General features: G+C 48.3%; 1 protein-coding gene across 16 annotated transcripts in view; it reads left to right on the plus strand.

Moving 5' to 3' along the window:
- Positions 1-20,901, plus strand: part of SETD4 (SET domain containing 4) — a 409,208-nt gene that overhangs the window by 7,600 nt on the left and 380,707 nt on the right. For 15 of the 16 annotated variants that reach the window (XM_029213928.1, XM_029213933.1, XM_029213923.1 and 12 more), the window contains exons 4-11: positions 2,473-2,510; positions 5,106-5,194; positions 6,721-7,150; positions 9,481-9,655; positions 11,136-11,217; positions 12,356-12,436; positions 14,944-15,067; positions 16,340-16,506. In XM_029213928.1, coding sequence (XP_029069761.1) covers positions 2,473-2,510; positions 5,106-5,194; positions 6,721-7,150; positions 9,481-9,655; positions 11,136-11,217; positions 12,356-12,436; positions 14,944-15,067; positions 16,340-16,474 — 1,154 coding nt within the window. In that variant the 3' untranslated portion in view covers positions 16,475-16,506. Of the gene's footprint in view, positions 1-2,472; positions 2,511-5,105; positions 5,195-6,720; positions 7,151-9,480; positions 9,656-11,135; positions 11,218-12,355; positions 12,437-14,943; positions 15,068-16,339; positions 16,909-20,901 lie in introns of those variants that run through there. The other variant, XM_029213930.1, reaches the window with a different exon arrangement.

Here is a 20,901-nt window from a genome sequence, read left to right on the forward strand (position 1 = left end):
AAATTACCATGGACTGGGTGGCTTAAAACAGTCATTTATTTCTCACAGTTCTGGAGGCTGGGAAGTCTAAGATCATGGTGTGGGCAGATTCAGTGTCTAGCGAGGACCGATTCCTGCTTTGCAAATTGACATCTTCTTGTTGTCCTCACGTGGTGGAGAGCTGGGAGCTGGAGCAGGCTCTCTTGTCTCTTCTTATAAGAGCACGAATCCCATTCATGAGGGCTCCACCCTTATGACCTAGCCACTTACCAGAGGCCCTACCTTCTAAAGCCATCTCACTGGGGGCTGAGAAATCAACATATGAATTTGGGGGGACACAAGCATGCGGTCTGCAACACCTTCCCTAAGTGCTTTCTATATCTTCAGCTCTTAATCAGTGTATGATAGGAGAGCATGCTGATGGGAGTCTGTCAGAATGTACAGAATTCTGGGGAGTTAGTCCTGGTTTGTGGCAAGGCTCCCAAGTTGCAAGCAGGATTCAGTCTTTAGACTCTGACCTGATTTATGCTTTGGGAGCTGACCCTAGTATTTCCTTTTAATGCTAAAAGCACTGTCCAAATCGGGGCCTCCCGGGTAGATGGATGGTAGCAGAAATTATAAGGCAGGGAGAAGTCTGTAATAAGATCCTCATGGCCACTTGCTACCTTGCCTTAGTAAGTGCAGGTTACTGTGATCTGCTTTCTGATCTACTGAATACTATATTGTAGACATATAGGTAAAGTATCTTCCGGATTTATTTGACATGCCAAGTTCTGTTCATGTGTGCTCGAAGAGAAATTTCCACTTAAATTAGCACATGAATTTTTTTTTTTTTTTTTTTTGCGGTACACAGGCCTCTCACCACTGTGGCCTCTCCCGCCGCGGAGCACAGGCTCCAGACGCGCAGGCCCAGCAGCCATGGCTCACGGGCCCAGCCGCTCCGCGGCACGTGGAATCCCCCCGGACTGGGGCACGAACCCGTGTCCCCTGCATCGGCAGGCGGACTCTCAACCACTGCGCCACCAGGGAAGCCCAGCACATGAATTTTTTTAAAAGATGACCCCACAGAAAAAAGTCCTTTCATTAGTAATTGATTTTAGGAAGGGTTCTGGCCCACGGGGATTAACTCCACAGTGGGACACACAGAAGAAATTAAGTAAGTTCTTAAAACCAAAACCATGTGTTTGAGCAGACAGACGCTTCTGGGTAGGGAGATAACTCATCATATCAAACTTGCCAGATACCGGACGGGACTCGAGGCGGGAATTTCCTCCAGGAACCTGCAGCTTCCACTAGTCCCGCAGGCATTGACCTTTGCTGAATTATATACCCTCCTAGCTGAGAGAAAAAAGTCAACAACTGTGGATTTGAGAAGATGACTAGAGAGACTCCGTGTGATAGTTACAGGTCATACATATCGTGCCCATCGCTGCCGGAAAAGCTGTCATCTGACTGTTGCAGGAGGGCAGCCTTGGGCACAGAGGGGTGGACGTCTGCCTGTTGGTGGCGTTGACAGAGCTGCTGCGGAGGTTAGCGTTGTGAGTGTGCTCTGGCCAAGGCCTTGGCTCACGGGGAGCAGCTGGCCCTGGATCTACCCTGCTGAGCTCGTCAGGTCACGGAGAGCGTGGCTAATGGCTGCCTGGCTGGGGTGGGGAGGGGGTAGGCCTCAGGCTTTGAGGGACCTGAGTGAGCTTTACTGGTCATTCGGTTAAAGACTCGAGATCATTACTGGGGAAGGCCGGGTCTGGCAGTGGGTAAAAGTGGCCTGTGGGTCCAGCCTCTGAGGTTGGGTGGGCGTTAGGGTTAGGCTCCACGCCGGCTGGTGAGCTCCAGGGGAGAGAATCCAGCCTCAAGTTTCCTGTAAGAGACCCAGCAGCCTAAAGGTGATGATCTTTAGGTGTTGACTCTGAAGCTGCCTTTGCCCTTCAAGATTATAAACCCAAAAGGAGGTTGGGCCATTTTCCAGAACGGCTTCTTTTTTAAAAAAAAATTTATTTATTTTTGGCTGCATTGGGTCTTTGTTGCTGAGCACGGGCTTTCTCTAGTTGTGGTGAGCGGGGGCTACTCTTCGTTGCAGTGCATGGGCTTCTCATTGCAGTGGCTTCTCTTGTTGCGGAGCATGGGCTCTAGGCGCATGGGCTTTAGTAGTTGTGGCACGTGGGCTCAGTAGTTGTGGCTCGTGGGCTCTAGAGCACAGGCTCAGTAGTTGTGGCTCACGGGCTTAGTTGCTCCCCGGCATGTGGGATCTTCCCGGACCAGGGCTCGAACCCGTGTCCCCTGCATTGGCAGGCAGATTCTTAACCACTGCACCACCAGGGAAGCCCCAGAATAGCTTCTTGATCCTTTGGTTCCCCTGGGAGTCAAAGGATGCGAGACACTCAGCTTCAGCTTTGTGTAATTTTGAAGTTCATCCACATCTTTTATGCAAAATAGTATCTCTAAGACCTTGAAGAAAGAGTAGGATTTACCCTTTTTCTGTCTTTGCATTCCTAGGTACAGGAAGAGGGCTGATGAGCAAAACATCCCTACGGGTGAGAATTTCTCTCTTATCTTGAAACCCAAAGTAGATTTTGCTGCTTTGTTTTTGTGGTTCAATCAAGTGAATTAAAAATATTTTAGACATACAGATTATTTTTTTTTTTTACTTAATGTATAGTTTTTTTTTTCTTTTTTTTTTTTTTGCGGTACATGGGCCTCTCACTGTTGTGGCCTCTCCAGTGGCGGAGCACAGGCTCCGGACGCGCAGGCTCAGTGGCCATGGCTCACGGGCCCAGCCGCTCCGCGGCATGTGGGATCTTCCCAGACCAGGGCATGAACCCGTGTCCCCTGCATTGGCAGGCACACTCTCAACCACTGCGCCACCAGGGAAGCCCTAATGTATAGTTTTGAATACAGTTCTGTCAGTTAGAATTAAGTTTGCAGCGTATAAGAGACAAACCCAAGGTAACAGAGCGCAAGTGTCTCGTGCCGTCACGTGAACAAGCGTGGACGGGCAGACCTGGGCTGGTGTGCTGGTCTCTCGGGCTCCGTCCAGCTCTTATCCATGTTCTGAGAGGGAGCCCCACACCCTCAGCTCCAGGGTGCAGCTCCAGGAGCTCGAGCAGCAGGACGGCGCAAGGGGTGAGGAAGGGCAGGCTTCCCCTCACCCCGGAAATTCCAGCTCCCAGCTGCCGCCATCTCCCAGCTGCCGCCAGCTCCCAGCTGCCGCGAGCCCCCAGCTGCCGCGAGCCGCACCCTTCAGGTGGGACTGCATGGGGAGCAGGAGCAGGGAGCGCGTTGGGGGGGCGGCCAGCAGTCTGTGCCGCAGCAGGGTTTGTAAATCGGATCATTACTGTAAACGCGCTGGGGATGGGCTGGGGCTGGAAGGGAGCTGCTCGAATCTGAGCATCCATAGTAAGCACGCCCGGCAGCCCAGCAGGCTGCTAACCCTCCTGGCTTCTGTCTTCTCACCCGGAAAGCAGGAGGTAAGTCATGCGGATGCTCCCCAAGGTCTGTTTTAGTTCTTCTGTGCTACTTAAAGGGTACCTAACGCACAGTTTTCTGTAAAGCTAGAAATTAATTCCTTAATTTATTTGTAATCTTAATTTTCTGTTTCAAAATTGTTCTAATTTATTTTTACTTCCTTAATTTAATTTATAAAAAAACCCAGCTGTGTATATATCTTTAGCCTAAAGAATGGTAGCTTTTAATGTTATAATTCTATTATGCTATCTTAATTTTTTTAATTAAACATTTAAAATTGTGGTAAAATTTACACAACATAAAATTTACTATCTTAACCCTTTTTAAGTGTGCAGTTCAGTAGTATTAAGTACATTAACACTGTTGTGCAGTAGTTTTCTTTTTGAGGGGAGGTATATGACTTCATTCTGTAGCAGAATTTGGGGGGAGAAGTATACCTCTCATGAATACAGCAGTGGCTATGGGTAGTTTTTGTTAAGATCATGAAATGATAATTGGCAGTTGCTTTACATGTACTTTCAAATGTGGCTTTTTTGTGAAAACTTTTTGAAAATTGAGATGTATTCTACACATAGTGAAATGCACAGATTTAAAGTGTCCAGTTTGATGAGTTTTGATGATGAAGACATTTACCCCAGTCAAGACATAGAGCATTTTATTAAGTGCCTTTTTTTAAATCAGAAAGTCATGGGATGTCAGAGCAGGAAGGGACTGTAGTGACCATCCCAACTCAATCTTGAATCACAGATGAGGAGACCAGAAATTGAACCCAGGAGATTTTTGGCTGTGATTTTTTTTTTTTTTTTTTGTGGCACACGGGCCTCTCACCGTTGCGGCCTCTCCCATTGCGGAGCACAGGCTCCGAACGCGCAGGCTCATTGGCCATGGCTCACGGGCCCAGCCACTCCGCGGCATGTGGGATCTTCCCACACCGGGACACAAACCCGTGTCCCCTGCATCGGCAGGTGGACTCTCAACCACTGCGCCACCAGGGAAGCCCTGGCTGTGATGTTTAACCAACTTAGATGCCAGTTATGATGAAAGCAGGATCTTATATCTGGCTTCTTAGTGCTTTCTTTCTGATGTCTCTTCCTTGACGTCTTGATTTTTCTTTCTATGTTTCTGTCTCAGTGGGAGAAACTGAAAACTATACTTTGGCAGGTGGTCAAATGAGACCCTTGTGCTGGGGGGGCTGCCCTTCTTTCTTTAGCCACTTGGCGCAGGTTATATGGCGAGTAGGCCATTGCTGGGAATAGTCACTGGACACATGGATTTCACTGGAAGAATTTTTTGGCGTGGTTTCTGTCTGTTGCCTATAGGTAGCACTATTTCCTGGTGTCAGAAAATGAAGGGATAATATGATTCGAGTTGTCAGAGTGTTTCCACATTCCTTTCTGGTGGAAGATTGACTGGTGGTGGGTGTCAGTCACACAATTAACCTTTAATTCTTGCTGGGGATGTAGTATCTATCCCTGGCGTGGGAGCAGCCTTGCCTGCATCTGCGGACTTAAACTGGGGAGCCCATCCCCTGAGGGCTCTTCGATCATCGGTGGTTGGGCTCTGCTGGGCTCCTATTAGATGATTGTGGAATCAAGGACTTTAAAGACTCATTCAGGTCCTTCGCAAAGCGTGGATGTCCTAAACTTCCCTTTCTTTTTGGCAAGGAGGGCCAGATGATTATCTCATTGCCTGAGAGTTGCCTGCTCACCACGGACACAGTGCTTAGAAGCTACTTAGGGCCGTGTATTGCTAAGTAAGTGACTGCTCACCTGCTTGTCTGCGCCAAGTGCTTCTCCCTTAAAGTTTCTATCATTGGAGAGTGTGTCGTCCAAGACATAGCTCAGTAGGACCCAGCCCTTTCACGTAGCTAACAAATATCTGAAATGATTTGAAAGGTTTACTCTGTTTTATGAAGTTGACTCTTAATTCATTGTAAACTGCGTTTTTAAGGTTTTAATAGGCTGCTTGGGATGTGGGTTTGAATCCTGATCTAACCTTACTAGGAAATAAGGATTAAATGGGATAATAGATGTAAATCACGGCTGAGTGCCTTGTCTCCTGACACTCCACTCTCCTCCGTTGTAGTAGGTCTTGACAAATTCTATTTACTCTTTCATTTTTACCCTTATTGTACTTGCTTGGATTCCCCTTCAGCTCTGAAGAGCTGTTGACAGTATGAGAGAGTTGGTTTTGTTTGGCAGAGAAGAGAGGAGGCCAACATGGGAGCTGAGAACTATTTTCTGGCTTATGTTATAGGGGGTCTCTGTTTTGGGTGGGTTTCTGAGGACAGTGTGAGGGAGATCCTCAGCATAAGGGGTTTCTAAATTATAAAGGTTGAAAGATTGTATTGTTTCTCAACCCACAGTAAGTTCTGGACTTTTTTCCCCTGGCTTACTTTTGTAAGAGGGCTGGTGTATTTTCACTGGCCTGAGTAGAGGCAAGGATGCTCTTAGTATTAACATTTTCTGAAATTTTGAGTAGAACGCATGGTAATTTAGGAATCTGGACTTTGAAGGATTAATGAAAACTTTCCTAAATACATTCATGCAACATGTGATCTTTTTATTGGTAACAAATAAAAACACTGCAATGTATAATTTGCAATAGAATGGGTACACTTAAGACAAAAGCTTTAGATCTGTAACAGGTATATAATGAGCCTCTTCAGTTTTCTGCCTGGGTTAGTATCATATAATAGAACTTTCTGCAATGATAGCATTGTTGTACCTTGTGTTGTCTGGTACGGTAGCCACCAGCCACATATGGCTCAAGAGCACTTGAAATGTGGCTTGTATGACTGGGGAATTGAATTTTCAATATTATTTAATGAAAAAAAATAAAAATTGAAATAGCTGTATGTACGCAGCGGTTACTGTGTTGGATGGGGCACATCTAGGTTCTTTCCACCAGTTGCCCTCTACCCCCCAAGATTTATATCCTTAACCAAGTGGAACAAGTGAAATTCCAGCAAAAGCTTTAAAACTGGAGAACCAAGTTGGAAGCAAAGAGGTTTTTGCAAGAAAGAATCTCTGGCAAACAAAGCTGGAGCTTGGGTTAGTGAGCCAGTTCTTGTATCAGTGTGACTGGTTCACTGCATTTGTACTGGGGTGCAATCCGGGGAGGAAAGCCTTGAGGAAGGAAGACCTCTCTTGGGTGCATTAGGTGAGCTTGGCCACAGTCCCTCTGGGAGCAGAACTAAGCCCTAGGATGTCTGTACCTCTTGCTTACGCCGTATTTTGAATGAAAGTAATTCCTTTAATCTGCTTATCATTTTAAAAGGTGGCAGCCTCCTCCATCTCCTGTGCTGGCTCTTTGCACCTTTTTAGTTTCAGAAAAGCATGCTGGGGACAGGTCTCCCTGGAAGCCTTACCTGGAGGTTTTGCCCAAGGCCTACACCTGCCCTGTTTGTTTGGAGCCAGAAGTGGTGAATCTTCTTCCCAGACCTTTGAAAGCAAAGGCCAGAGAGCAGAGAACCCACGTGCAGGAGTTCGTTTCTTCCTCCAGAGACTTTTTCTCTTCCCTGCAGCCTCTGTTTTCGGAGGCCGTCGAGAGCATCTTCAGCTACAGTGCCCTCCTGTGGGCTTGGTGCACCGTCAACACCAGGGCTGTGTACATGAAGCGCGTGCCGAGGCAGTGCTTTTCCGCAGAGCCGGACACCTGCGTGCTCGCCCCGTTCCTCGATCTGCTGAACCACAGCCCTGACGCCCAGGTGAGAGGTTAACCGGGAGACCCGTGTTTGGTTTCAATAGGAAGGACTCTAACGTGTAGAACCTGTGACTCGGAAGAGCCAGCAGAACCGCAGGGAGAGGTGCAGCTGGTAAACCCACCTGCTGTCAGGTAGGCTCCTCTCTTTCCTCCCGGCCCTCTTTCCCCTCCGGCATCCTTTTCCTTTGCCCCTTTCCCTGCTCTGCTCTCCAGGCCTGCAGGTGCTCTATCCCCTGTATGGCCCGAACCCTAGCCCTCCCCCACCTCCCCATGGTGCAGCATCCTTCTTCCTCCTTTCAGACCTGTGGCTAAAGTCTCGCTTGCTTTCCTGTCTCTTTCCCTTTCACACTTGGTGGCATCGCTGTCAGCATTTTGCCGTGATCTCTGAGGAACTTGCTCCTTCCCCCCTTGGAGCTCTGCAGTCTTAGAGGACAGGGACTTTGCCTTGTACTTTTTGTAACGCCAGTGCTCAGCACAGGGCCTGGCATGTAGTAGGCCTGTTCAATCAACTGTTCAATTGACTGTTCAATCAACAGTTTCTGGCTGGATGGCTATTTGTGGGAAAGCGTTAAGGGGTCCCACTTTGGGAGTCAGTCGGGGATCTCTTCTTCCTCAGGCTTCTCTGCTCCAGCACATAAAGGAGATGATTATATCTGCGGGGCACACGGGGCTGAAGGCCTGGCATGAGGGCAAAGGATGTCTGTGTGTCAGCTAACCTGTTGCCTGTTCAGGGTGCGCTTGCAGGCGCACTGGCGGGACCTGCGCTCACGCTGTCCTCTTAGTGACCCACGCCACCCTGAGAAGCCCACGTGCCCACGAGAGGAGAGCGTGGGGATGGAGGGGAGACCCTCCCTGTGCTTTCTTAGGCTGCGGCCATTGCCGTGCCTGTCTGCTCCTTGCTTTTGTAGAAAGATGCATTTCTAACAAAATTAAACAAAGGAGACTGAGGGTAGATGGGTGTTTCTGTGGCTGATACTGCTGAACTAAAGTCAAGGGGGTACAGGACAGTAGGGTACTGGCCACAGGGACTCGGTCAGTCCCCATTGGCGTGACTTTATTATTGAGCTGTTAGTGCATTTATGTTCCAAACCAGGGATTTTACAGTTGAGTGTCAGGGCGTCGCAAACTACAGTCTAGGGCACGTGGTCCCAGGACCCTGGCAAAGCCTAAAATACTTACTCTCTGGCCCTTCATGGAAAAAGATCACCAGCCCCTGGTCAAAAGTGCGCTGCAGGGCTTCCCTGGTGGCACAGTGGTTGAGAGTCCGCCTGCCGATGCAGGGGACACGGGTTCGTGCTCCGGTCCGGGAAGATCCCACATGCCGCGGAGTGGCTGGGCCCGTGAGCCATGGCCGCTGAGCCTGTGCGTCCGGAGCCTGTGCTCCGCAACGGGAGAGGCAACAGTGAGAGGCCCGCGTACTGCAAAAAAAAAAAAAAGTGCGCTGCAGCTGGCGTTTGACGTGACACCGCCGGCCTTGGCCCTGACCTCTTGTTGGTGCCACAAAAGCTAGAATTTCAGCCTGTTCCTCATCCCCGTCTCACTGCAGTTTGCTTAGTGAGAAGGCCTCGGTGCTTGTACCCGCCGCTTGTTGTGGGAGCAGTCCGGCCTCCTTGGTCTTTTCCTCTCTGCCTGTTACCTAACAAAGCTGTCACAAAATCCATATGACAGCATCAGCCAACATCATGCTGCTCACAAAAGGCTGTGTGTGTATCGTAGGACCTGAAATTTCGTGCTCGGCCTGGACGTCTGGGCCTCGCGGGGCTCCGAAGGCCTGACCGTGAGTTCCTCTGCCCTCTCTGGATATTTCCCACCCAGTGGGAAGTTGCCCTCAGCCGGACTGGCTGTAGCCCACCTGGTCCTCAACCGAATGCGTGTCAACTCCCTGCCAGCCCTCAAAATTATTCAGACAGGCAAATCACATCGCCCCGGGGAACCAGGGCGTCACCCCGTGCGCCTGCAGGCCTGCTTCCCATGGCCTCTGCTGACACTCCGCTCCCAGGCGCAGCCCCTGTGTGGCCCTGTGTGGCGTGCTGTGTCCTCCCCCCGGGCCGTGTGGGTGACTTACAATAAACTGCCGTCAGTCAGTCATCTGTCCGATGTCAGGTGTCGTGTGTTTGGCCACCCTCAGAGCCCCCAGGCGGGACTCCCTCCCACCCCGATGGGGGGAAGTCGAGGAGAACCAAAGAGGCCAAAGTGCGGACGTGGCATTTTTTTCTCCAGGTGGATAAATTCCGTGATGAGTGCTTGAAAGCGGCATCCTGCTTAATACGATCACTTAATCTTTTTAGTTTTCTGCTTTGCTCTAAAAACATCTTTTACAATTCTTTTTTCTAGGTAAAAGCAGCATTTAATGAGGAAACTCGCTGTTATGAAATTAGAACAGCTGTGAGCTGTGGGAACCACCAAGAGGTGCTCATCTGCTATGGCCCTCACGATAACCACCGCCTGCTCCTCGAGTATGGATTTGTTTCCGTCTGCAATCCTCATGCTTGTGTTTATGTCTCAAAAGGTTGGAATTAACTTTGGTTCTGATCACTAAGATGACAGAATTCCCCATCCCCCCATCTGTGGTTATGTTAAGTTTTTGTAACAATGGCAAAACCTTAAAGTGTGTATCATTTATTTTCTCCTAGGCAGGGCTAGCCTGATTCTTATTGACCATGTCATTTCCGTGTTGAAGTAAAACCAGCAAAGCTTTGATCGATGTTGAGGATAAGAAGAACTGAGATTTTTGTTGCATTAGGTCAGACAGTAGAATGGAAGAAAAGAGAAACTGCTAGGGAAATAAATAGAGTATTAATAGATGGCAAGAAGTGGAAATTTTTGTACTGAGACGTTGTCACTAAAGATAAAATAGGATTAGAGAGCAACAAGTAAAAAGTATTTATGAAGCACCCACTGTGTGTAAGGTGGTGCACCAATCACATGGCAAATATGTTACACAGTCCTTCTTTGGGCGGCTTAATGGCATGATAAAATATGCATTCCATTTATGTTCTTTTGTTACCTAGCGTCATCATTGGTATTACTCTTTTTAAAATAATGATTTACCTATTAAATTTATGCTGTGAAAATTTCAAATATGGTATTAAAAATAGTACATAGGGGGCTGATTTTTTCCCCCTTCCTTGAAGCAGCAGAGAAATAGTTTTCTAGGCTTTGAAGAAATGTCTAGAGATTTACTGAGTGTATAATTTGAGGTAGTTTTAATATAAGTTCTAATGGAAATAGAGACTTGGTCAAGGTGATACTACTCCATCCTATTAGTAGCCAAAGTAATAATGTTATTTCTCAGAATGAAATGGAAAAGCGAAAACTGGGCCTTGCTGCGTCTCTTAGAAAGCTAGCTTTGAAATTAGCCTCATATTATCAGAATAACTTTAATATCGATGACCATGAAGTATTGATTTGTTAAATAATTTGAACAAAATTCACACTTTCATTATTTCTGCATTTAAAAAATAAAAGTAGAGAAATGTAAAAAGAAATTTTAGAAATAGAAAAATCCCTCATTATCCTATGACCCCAAAAAGCTTTGTTAAGTTTTGCATGTTCACTTTCAGTTGTTTATGATAACAGTCACTAATATCCAGACAGTTTTGAATTCTGGCTTTTAAAAACTGAGTCTTGGAAACATTTCCTCATGTTTGTACGGAGTCTGTACTTCCGGTGGGTGTAATTTCTCAGCAGTCCTGCTAATGTCTTCATTACCCGATTTCGCGGGTTGATTTGCTTAGTGAGAGCAGCAGCTGAGGTAGCAGACGTTTTGTCCCCTGCCTTGGAATTCTTGTAGCTTTTCAGAGGGCTGAATCATACTCTCATTGAGTTGGGCTTGAAGACTAGATTCTTTTGATGTGAAATAGGTAAAATTGTTTACACATGTCTTGATTGCTGACGGGAAGGAAAGTAAGCTGAGAAGAAAGGGTCCCCCCTCTCTTCCACCTGAATTATACCCTAAATCTCAGCCTGATTTTTTTTTTTTAATGCAGATATACTTGTTAAATATCTTCCATCAACAGATAAACGGATGAACCAAAAGATTTCCATTTTAGAGGATCACGACTTTATAGAGTAAGTGTTTCTCTCCAGTAATTATTCCTTCAGGAAATCTTGATGAAAAGTTGAGAGCTGGGATTTTTACAGGTGTGAGCTGCCTCCCGACTTGTATCTGGTGACAGGTAGCTACTTACTGAGCATTTACTCTGTGTGGCACATCGTGCTTCATGTTGCGGGATACACAGGAGGGGAATTTGCTGGTCAGGCGACTTGTTTGGGGACCTAAGAGACAAGCCTGAAGTCTCAAGTTCTGTACCGGGAGAGCCCCGTATGTACTGATCGGTGGCCCAGTGTGTTTGTGGCAAACATGTGGTCAGGTGGGGTGGCATCGGCTACTGCAGGCCAGCCTGGCCGTCAGTCACCTGGCAACAGGATGCAGGCTCTTGGGATGGGAGGAGCCTAGGTGATTCCACGCCGAATGGGATAAACTGGGTTTGACACCCTCCCTTTCAGATTTTCTTCTATAGGTGAAATTAAGTTCTAAACAATCCAGCAGCACTGTGAGGGACACTAGCTCTGGTGGCTGCCATTTGTTTGATCCGGAGGATCATCCAGATTCTTCATCATTCATCTCACGGTGGCCCCCTCATCCAAGTTCAGCTTCTTACCAAATAAAAATAGCTTTTTACTTTTTTTTTTGCGGTACGCGGGCCTCTCACTGTTGTGGCCTTTCCCGTTGCGGAGCACAGGCTCCGGACGAGCAGGCTCAGCGGCCATGGCTCATGGGCCCAGCTGCTCCACGGCATGTGGGATCTTCCCGGACCGGGGCACGAACCCGTATCCCCTGCATCGGCAGGCGGACTCTCAACCACTGCGCCACCAGGGAAGCCCTACTTTTTTTTTTTTTTTTAACACAAAGAATTTTCTGTTACTTAGGCTTTATTCTTAAGTATTTGCAGACTTACTTTTCTCTTTGTGACTAAGACCGTGGTTGTGCAATGTTTAGTGGCCCCTGTAAAAAAATGTTTGGCTTTTTAGTCATTTACCGTGATGTAATGAAGTACCGAAATGACAGATTGGTAATTTCTTTTTTTAAATTTAATTTTTATTTTATGTTGGAGTGTAGTCGATTTACAATCTTGTGTCAGTTCCAGGTGTACAGCAAAGTGATTTAGTTATACATATACATATATCTGTTCTTTTTCTACTTTAGAAATTTGACGTTTGGATGGGATGGACCGTCTTGGCGGTTACTCACAGCTCTTAAGTTGTTATGTCTGGAAGCTGAAGAATTGTAAGTTCCCCGTGTGTTGGTCATGAGCTATAGTTACGATTTGGACATAACTTTGGCTTTTTTGGGGCTTACATTCAAAGGCCCAACCTCAGAGGTGAAAGGAATGCCCTTGTATATTGGGGTTGCTTATTCTCTGTGTAACTTGCCCGTGTGGGGAGTGGTTCACTTCTAGGTTTGCACCATTTCTGGAATTCTGGTTTTAGAGTCATAGAGTACACGGGCCTGAGAACTGGTCTCTCCTCACGTGTATCCCCCTGGTGACCTGCAGCTCGTTGTTCAGGGTAAACACTTGGAAAAGCGTGCGTGTTGGCCCTGGTCAGAGGAGAGCCTCGGAGCAGGTGGGTTTTTCCTGAGAACAGACGGAGCTCCTGACCACTGGCTGGGCCCCCCCCTGGTTCTGTCCTGGGGGCAGATCCAGACGCCTGCTCAAGGAGAAGCCTGGATATTTCCATAGAGGAGGCAGGTGGAGGAGCCCCTGGTGTAGACACGCATCCTGGTCAGGTCCTCACTATTCCTGAGAGGCTGTTGGTCCTTCCCTTAGTGTGGAAAGGATGGTCACACGTGCGGCCGTGCGCTGCCCAGCCCTGGAGCTCCTTGCGAGGGAGTCGGGGAGTAATGCCTGCTACTTAGCAAATCTCAGGTGAGAGACACCACAGGGAGGACTTCCTGAAGATGGCGAACCCCGTCCTCGAGCAGTTGGGAGGATTAGGTGAGATAACGCCTAGAAGTAGCCCTCAGCACAGTGCCTGGAAGTAGTTTGTGCTCATTCCATCGTGCCCGTGATGTTGCTGTTTACGGTGTTGCTTACTTCCTTTTCTGTAGGGACTTGGGGAGAAAAACTATCCCCTGGTCTCAACACCAGAGGCAGTTGTGTCTCTTCTCAGCAGATGGTGTGTTTTTGTCGTACAGACACTGAATTCTGTATCTGATATGTTTCCTTTTTATTGCTCGCTAGAAAACTCAGAGGCCAACTTGTGGTCCATCCATGTGTGCAGGATTCTAAGGCCTGCAATTTATCACTGACTCATTCCTGGCTGTATCTTATCTTTCTTCTTCTTTCCTTCGTCTTGTTTTCCCTATCCATTCATCTTGTGTTTTATTTTATCTCGTGCATACCCACATAAGTTTCTTTAAGTCGTTCTTGGAGACGCGTCAACCTCAAATAAAGCACCTGGATGTTTCCCAGAGGTCCTCCTGAGGCCTCCTTTCTTCCCTTTGGGTGCTTTCTGACTACCTGAGTGGTGTGGCAGAGGAAGCATGTGTTTGGGATTCTGCCTGACGGGTATTTGCACGCTAGTTCTGCCTCTCATTAGCTCCGTCACTTAGGGTGAGTGCTTTACTGTTCCGGATTCTCAGTTTCTTTGTGTCTGAGGTGGGGATTATAATGCTTTCTTTGCTAGGCGGTTGTGAAGATTAAAACAGATACTGGCTGCGTATAAAGCACTGTTCCTGGCACACAGTAATGGCGTTCCTTCTTTCTTTCTTTTTTTTTTTTTGGCCACGCCACTCACATGCAGGATCTTAGTTCCCCAACCAGGGACTGAACCCGTGCCCCCTGCAGTGGAAGTGCGGAGTCTTAACCACTGGACCAGGGAAGTCCCAAATGTTATTTCTTGACTTCCTTTCTTTCCTGCTCCTGGGGTTGCCACCATGATCCCTGAAGCTGACGACATCTAAGACTTTGTTTTCTGTATGGCTTTTGGGCTGTTCTGAATCTCTCAGCGACTTCTGTGCCCTCCACTGGGATGGTAGAGCTGTCACCGTGGCCTTTCCCTCCTCAGCCACGTGCACTTTCGCGTTCTGTGCATCCAGCATCTGTCCCCCCGCCCCCTTCCTCCCTGGTTAGTGCTCCTCGCCGGCCTGTAGGCTTGACTCAGCCCCTCCTGCTCGGCACCTTGGCCGCGGCCCACGCTTGCCTCCCCTACAGAAAGCTGGCCCCGCCAGCCCGCTGAGCCCCATTTCCTACGGACTTCCTTAGTGTAAAATTGGAAGGACCTGCGTGTAGAGAAAGGCTTCACTGTAGATTCCTCTTTCCGTCTGTAGAGCATTTTACTTTGTGAAACATGTCCTGTTCCATTTGCCATTTCTTTTAGGAGAGGCTGTCATTTGAAGAAAAGGAAAACCTCCGCCTTTGCTCCTTAGTTGGTAGTACTTTGACGGTGGACTCACCTTCCTGTCTGTCCCTTGTTCTCTTCCTATGGCTGGTGGATGCGACTCTTCTTACTCATGTGCCACACACAGGATTGTGGTGCTAATAAAACTCAGGCCCTGCCTGCAAAGAGCGCCAGTTCCCTCGCTTCTTATCCTCCGCTTCTTATCCTTCTTCTGTCCTGTATACCTTGTCTGCTCCAACACAGGACCTGCATGTGGTGGGAGGTTTGAGGGAACATGCTGATGGAATGAGTTTTATTATGTTTCTGGAAAAATAGGAGAAGTGTTCAAGTGGAAAAGCCGCCTTTGTTTTTGAAAACCTGCTGAAATGACCTTATTGAATATTTTGGTTCTAGGACATGCTGGAAAAAAGTACTTATTGGGGAAATAATTTCAGATACAAATGAGAAGGCAAGTTTGGACATAGCCCAGAAAATATGCCATTATTTCATCAAGGAGAGTAAGGCTGTGCTTCAAAAGGTATGCTTCTAGAATATTGCGTTCTTTTCTTAAAGAAGTGTGTTGATGAAGAAGTTGTTTTGTACTGATGCTTGTTGGATAGGGTTAGTCCACCTTCTTAGGGTGTTGTTAATGCCTTAATAAATGAACACTGATGTAATCCGTGTTTTGACTGTTAACATGTGTCTATACCTTTTAATAGGTAAAATTATTGCATGAATTCTTGGTAACAGATTTTTAAGGTACTCTTTCCCTTTTATTTTTAAATTTCTTTTAGTTAAAAAAATTGTTTTTTGGCTGGGTTGGGTCTTCGTTGCTGCACACGGGCTTTCTCTAGTTGTGGCGAGCAGGGGCTGCTCTTCGTCTCAGTGCACGGGCTTCTCATTGCGGTGGCTTCTCTTGTTGTGGAGCATGTGCTCTAGGTGCGCGGGGCTTCAGTAGTTGTGGCACGCAGGCCCTAGAGGACGCAGCCCTCTGTAGTTGCGGTGCGTGGGCTCAGTAGTTGTGGCGCACGGGCTTAGTTGCTCCACGGCATGTGGGATCTTCCCTGACCAGGGATCGAAACCGTGTCGCCTGCATTGGCAGGCTCATTCTTAACCACTGCACCACAAGGGAAGCCCCGTCTTTCCCTTTTATTTAATGAATGTTTTAATTAAATGAGGAATTAGCTTATTTGAATGAAAACATTACTAGGATTAAAAAAAATAATTTTATTGAACCTTGAAGACCTTGTGTTGAGTGAAATAAACCACGACCCAAAAAGACAAATACCCTGTACTGTATGATTCCACTTAAATGAGATATCTGGAATAGGCAAATTTATAGAGACAGAAAGTAGAGTAGAGGTTACCAGGGGTTTGGGGAGGGGGAAATGGGGACTTAATGCTTGATGGGTACAGAGTTTCTGTTTGGGATGATGAAGAAGTTCTGGAGATGGATGGTGGCTGTAGTTATATAACACTGTGAATGTACTTAGTGCCGCTGAATTGTACATTTAAAAATGGTCAGAATGTTAATTTTTTTTTTTTTTTGCGGTACGCGGGCCTCTCACTGCTGTGGCCTCTCCCGTTGCGGAGCACAGGCTCCGGACGCACAGGCTCAGCGGCCATGGCTCACGGGCCCAGTCGCTCCGCGGCATGTGGGATCTTCCCAGACCGGGGCACGAACCCGTGTCCCCTGCATCGGCGGGCGGACTCTCAACCACTGTGCCACCAGGGAAGCCCTAAAATGTTAAATTTTATGTTTATGTATATTTTACTACACTAAAGAAAATCATTTAAAAATAACTTCCAGGTTTCTCATATGAAAGATGAAGAAGTGGCTTTGATAAACCAACTAACTTTGGTAGAAACACTGTGGACAGAAGAGCTGAAGATTCTCCAGGCCTCTGCTGAGACCCTAACCAGTTTGCAAACAGCTTTTACGTAACTTCACCGAAGCGCAGGTGATCACCTCCAATGGTGGGTGTGACTTCTTAAACATTTTTAAACTAAGGTTTATTTTATATAGAATCATTTACAGTCAATCAACGGTTTCTATTAAACAGTTATCTGCTTAATCCTATTTCCCTGCTTCTGTCTGTCTGTGGGGAGGAGTGGCTGCTTGGGGACGTCGAAGGGCATCTGTAAGGGCAGAGCAGGTCCTGGGGACTCCATCCCATCGGCATTTCTGTTGCTGTCAAAGCAAATAGCAGTCCTGGAGGAAGACGTCCCAGGAACGAATGAATTGTCACGGGAGGGCGAGGCTGGGAGGGGGCCGGGGTCAGCCCGGGGCCCCATTTGTGGTCTTCCTCTGGGTGTCCTGCTTCTTACCTGACTCAGCGGCCGTAAAAGCACAAGACGTAGTGCTGCTCTGTGCTCTGATGCCAGCGGGTTAGGGTTGAGGGGCATGTAGCATGTGGTGGTGAGTGGCTGGGTGGCTTTGGAGGGGGCAGTGTGGGGCGGTGCCCAGCCGTCTTGGCTCCCAGCCGGGCTCCGCCCCCGCCGCTCTGAGCTAGAGCAACTCACTTCGAACCTTCCGTCCTTGACTGCCCATCTGGAAACGAGATTGTTACGGGGGTCCCCTGTGCTCCCACCTAGCAGCAGGGCCTGTGGCACAGGCCCCGGTGGTGCTGCTGCTCCCCGTCTGCGCCTCCCCTGTCCGCTGAGGACCAGGGATTAGCTCACGGGGAGGGCCCCTCCAGCCCTGACTACCTGTGATTTCTGTGCGCAGAAAGCGAGTTCGTCCTTGTCGAACAGGAGACTCGTGGAGCCTCACCAGTCCTCCCTCTGTTTACAGTTTCCCAGAATGTGTTCAAATCTCTGTTCAGCCCGTGTCCCTTTCCCATGCTTGTGGTGGGTGTTTAACCCTTTTATTCTGCTCCTTTTCTTCATTTTAATGGGGGTATTGGGAGGAATAGGAGATAAAGTTTTGTGCTCACTTGGTCATTTTGAATTCAGGCTTTGCTTTCCTTTTTTTTCTTTTTCTTTTTTAAAAAAAGACAATACAAGCACTTTAGGCTGTTGACGGCACTCTGAGTATGGGTTTTATGTAAAGTGTGCTCTAATTAGTACTTTTTAGATCTTGGCTCTGGATTTAAACTTCTCACAGCGTTTTCATGCCCGTCAATTAACAACTGTGAGGGGGTCAGAGCGGTGTCATCATATATCCCAGAAGCAAATACGTGCTTATTATAAAAACTGGACGTTGTTGAAACATACGGCAGTGACGTTTATTAAACGTTAGCGTCGCTGGGTCGAGGCCCTGTGCTCGGGCTCGGTGCGCGGAGTTTTACGGAAGCCTCACAGCCGCCCTATTTTACAAACAAAAACCGGAAGAAACGGCCGGAGATCCCACACCTAGCGTGTGGCAGAGCGATGGTGCCTCTCAGCTGACCCTTTGGGGGACACGAGTCACAGCTCGGGGGCGTCAGTGTCCGGAATTCCGCGCTCTCCTGACTCGGGTACGTGCCTCTCCTCCATCCTCACCAACGGCCGCGCTCCTCGCCCACTGGCCTTGGGCGCGCGGCTTCACTGAAGGTTTCGTTGGGGAGTCCGCGATAGGGTCTGCCTCGCTCTCGCCGCCCTGCGATGTGAGAGCGGGGATGAGAAACATACCGGGAGCCGGTCCCTCCTCCGGCTGTCGTGGCCGCGCCCGGTCCCACCGCCCTCCCCGGGAAGGCGCGAGCGCACAGGTGCATTGTGGCTGGTGCCGGGGCTGAAGCGGGTCCTGTCCGGGGAGCGAGGGGCTGGCCTCTGTGCTCCGTGGACCCAGCGGCTCGGCCTGCGTGCCTTCCCGGCGTGGACGTATCGAGCTGGCCGTTGCAGGAGGCTTCTGGGGGTTTCCAGGAGGACGGGGCGGGCCCCCGCACCTCGCTGGGCAGGGATTACGTGACTGCCAGTTTGGGAAGAAGGGCTGGCCCCCCTGCGCAGCTCTTTCCGCTTCGCCCCTGGGGGAACCCAGCTCCACCCAGCGCAGCCGTGCCGCAGTGGGGACGTCTTCTTGATTCTGGGCCTCTGTGTAGGGAAACTGACCTAAGGCCATGGTTATATTTTGACCTCTGTCCTTACCTAGGAGTATTTTTTATCCTTTTCAGAACTAGCGTGGGAAGGGGGTGTATACGCTCCTCAGGCCTCGGGGATCCCTGAATGGGTCATGGGGGGTGGGGGCTGCCCCAGCCCCGGCGTTTCTGTTGCCCAGAGTTCTGTCTTCCCTGCCCTGTTTTCAGCCTTCCCCAGAAGCGAATTCCTCTCGTGAAGCTCAACAAAAAACAAGTGAACGGAGCCCACTCACCTCAGGGATCAGGGTTAGAAATAAAACATCTTCATTATTGTATCTTGAGCATCTCTCCCTGTTCGTAGATGCAGTTGAGGTTGACTTTGTTGTTGTTTTAAAAACTTTTTTGACGTGGACCATTTTTTTAAAAGCCTTTATTGAATTTGTTACCATCTTTGCTTCTGTTTTACATTTCCGTTTTTTGGCCACGAGGCATGTGGGATCTTAGCTCCCCGACCAGGGATCGAACCCGCACCCCCTGCATTGGAAGGCGAAGTCTTAACCATTGGACCTCCAGGGAAGTCCCCCCTTACTCTGCTTTTTAATAGCTGTAGTGTGTTTCATGATACACTCTACCAGGGGTTCACCAGCTTTTTCTGTAAAGGACCAAATAGTACATGTTTTAAGCTTTCTGGGCCATATGGTCTTTGGCCCAACTGTAGTGCACAGCAGCTGTAGACAATGTATAGACGTGCATGCCTGTGTTTCAGTAAAGCTTGATTTACCAAGACAGGCCACGGGCTGTGGGGTGCTGACCCTGCACTACAGCATCATTTATTTTTCCTGTCCCCTATTCGTGGACATTTAGGACCTAAATATATTAATTCTTACTTGAGAGTGCTTTGTACCTTTAGAAATTAAAGCCCCTCACCCCCCAACAGGAAAAACTTCTCAGACCCATGTGGGACTTACGCTTTAGTTGTCCCGTGGTTAGAAAAAACGAACAATGACAAGAAGCAACTACTCAGAGACATTGACAAATGAGAGCTATTTCATCATCCATGACAGATCTACCCTTATTTGTAAACAGCAGTATAATAAGGGCCTGCTGTATAGCACGGGGGACTCTACTCAATGCTCTGTAATGACCTATATGGGAAAAGAACCTAAAAAGAGTGGGTATATGTATAACTAGCACAACATTGTAAATTAACTATACTCCAATAAAAATTAATTTAAAAAAAAGAAAACAGAAGTATAAGACTTTCAGTTTGCAGATGACGCTTGGTGTATAAATGCATTCAGACTCTTTGCAAGAAACGCGTGGCTCCTGTGGACAGTCTGGCCGTCAGGGCGAACCCCAGGGAGGTCACACACTGCCTCCCTAGGCTCGTCCTTGCCAGTCCCTGTGAGGGCCAGCACCCCGCGTCTGCCCACACAGGGGGGGCAGCCTGCACTGTCCTTACCAGCAGAACTGTTTGCTCCCTTCTCCCATGTACCGCCTCTCACCCCACTGCCACTGTTCTCCTTCCCCCTTTTTTGTTTTCTCTCTCCTAGGCCTTGGGCAGGCCTGCGGTTTGCAGTATACCCACCCTTGTTGGTATCTGGTTCCGAAGTTTGTGGGTGGTAAACCTCCAACGGCTGCCTTGGCCTGAGGGGGCGGACACCAAGAAGTGAAGGATGATTTGCGGCATTCCTGAAATCTTTCAAGCTAAAAATAGAGGAGACTCTCCTTGGACTGGGGCATTTTAAGTGCTCCTGCCTGAAGGTGGAGACTGTTAATGACCTTTCAGGAAATCAGTGCTGTAATGCTGTGAAAATGGCTGTCACTGAAACACCTGGACACCCCCTTGGAGGGGAGTCCGGGCACAGGAATGGGGGACTATTTTAGCTCCTTTAGTTGGTAAAACCGCAGCTATATTCTGTGATAGATTAGTGTTGGTTGGGCAGCAGTAAGTTTTGTCCCGAGGAGGAAAGTGTAACAAAACCTATTTGGGTTGTCAGCTGACATTTGAATATAGAGCTTTGTCAGGAACGCCACCATGTTGGTTTACTTGGAAAAGAGCTTTGTTTTACAGGTCCAGGAAGTTACGTGTGAATTAAAGGGAACAAGAAGATTAGGAGGAAGTCCTGATGCACTTTTCTACATCCGTGCCAATGTACCACACACACCAGTGTCATTGTATCACATACACCAGGGTCATTGTACCACAGGCAACAATGTCATACCCCATACAACGGTGTCATTGTACCACATACAACGATACAATGAGTCATGTACAGCAGTGCCATCTGCTGTCTCTCCAGGGCTGTTCCCGCTCACCTTGCAGAGGGCATTTCTCTGTCTTCATCATTTTGTTGTAACCTTTCCTTGAGGGGAT

Source organism: Monodon monoceros, unplaced genomic scaffold, assembly GCF_005190385.1.
Source record: "Monodon monoceros isolate NGI ecotype Baffin Bay Population unplaced genomic scaffold, NGI_Narwhal_1 Super_Scaffold_11, whole genome shotgun sequence".
Taxonomy (NCBI): Eukaryota; Metazoa; Chordata; class Mammalia; order Artiodactyla; family Monodontidae; genus Monodon; species Monodon monoceros.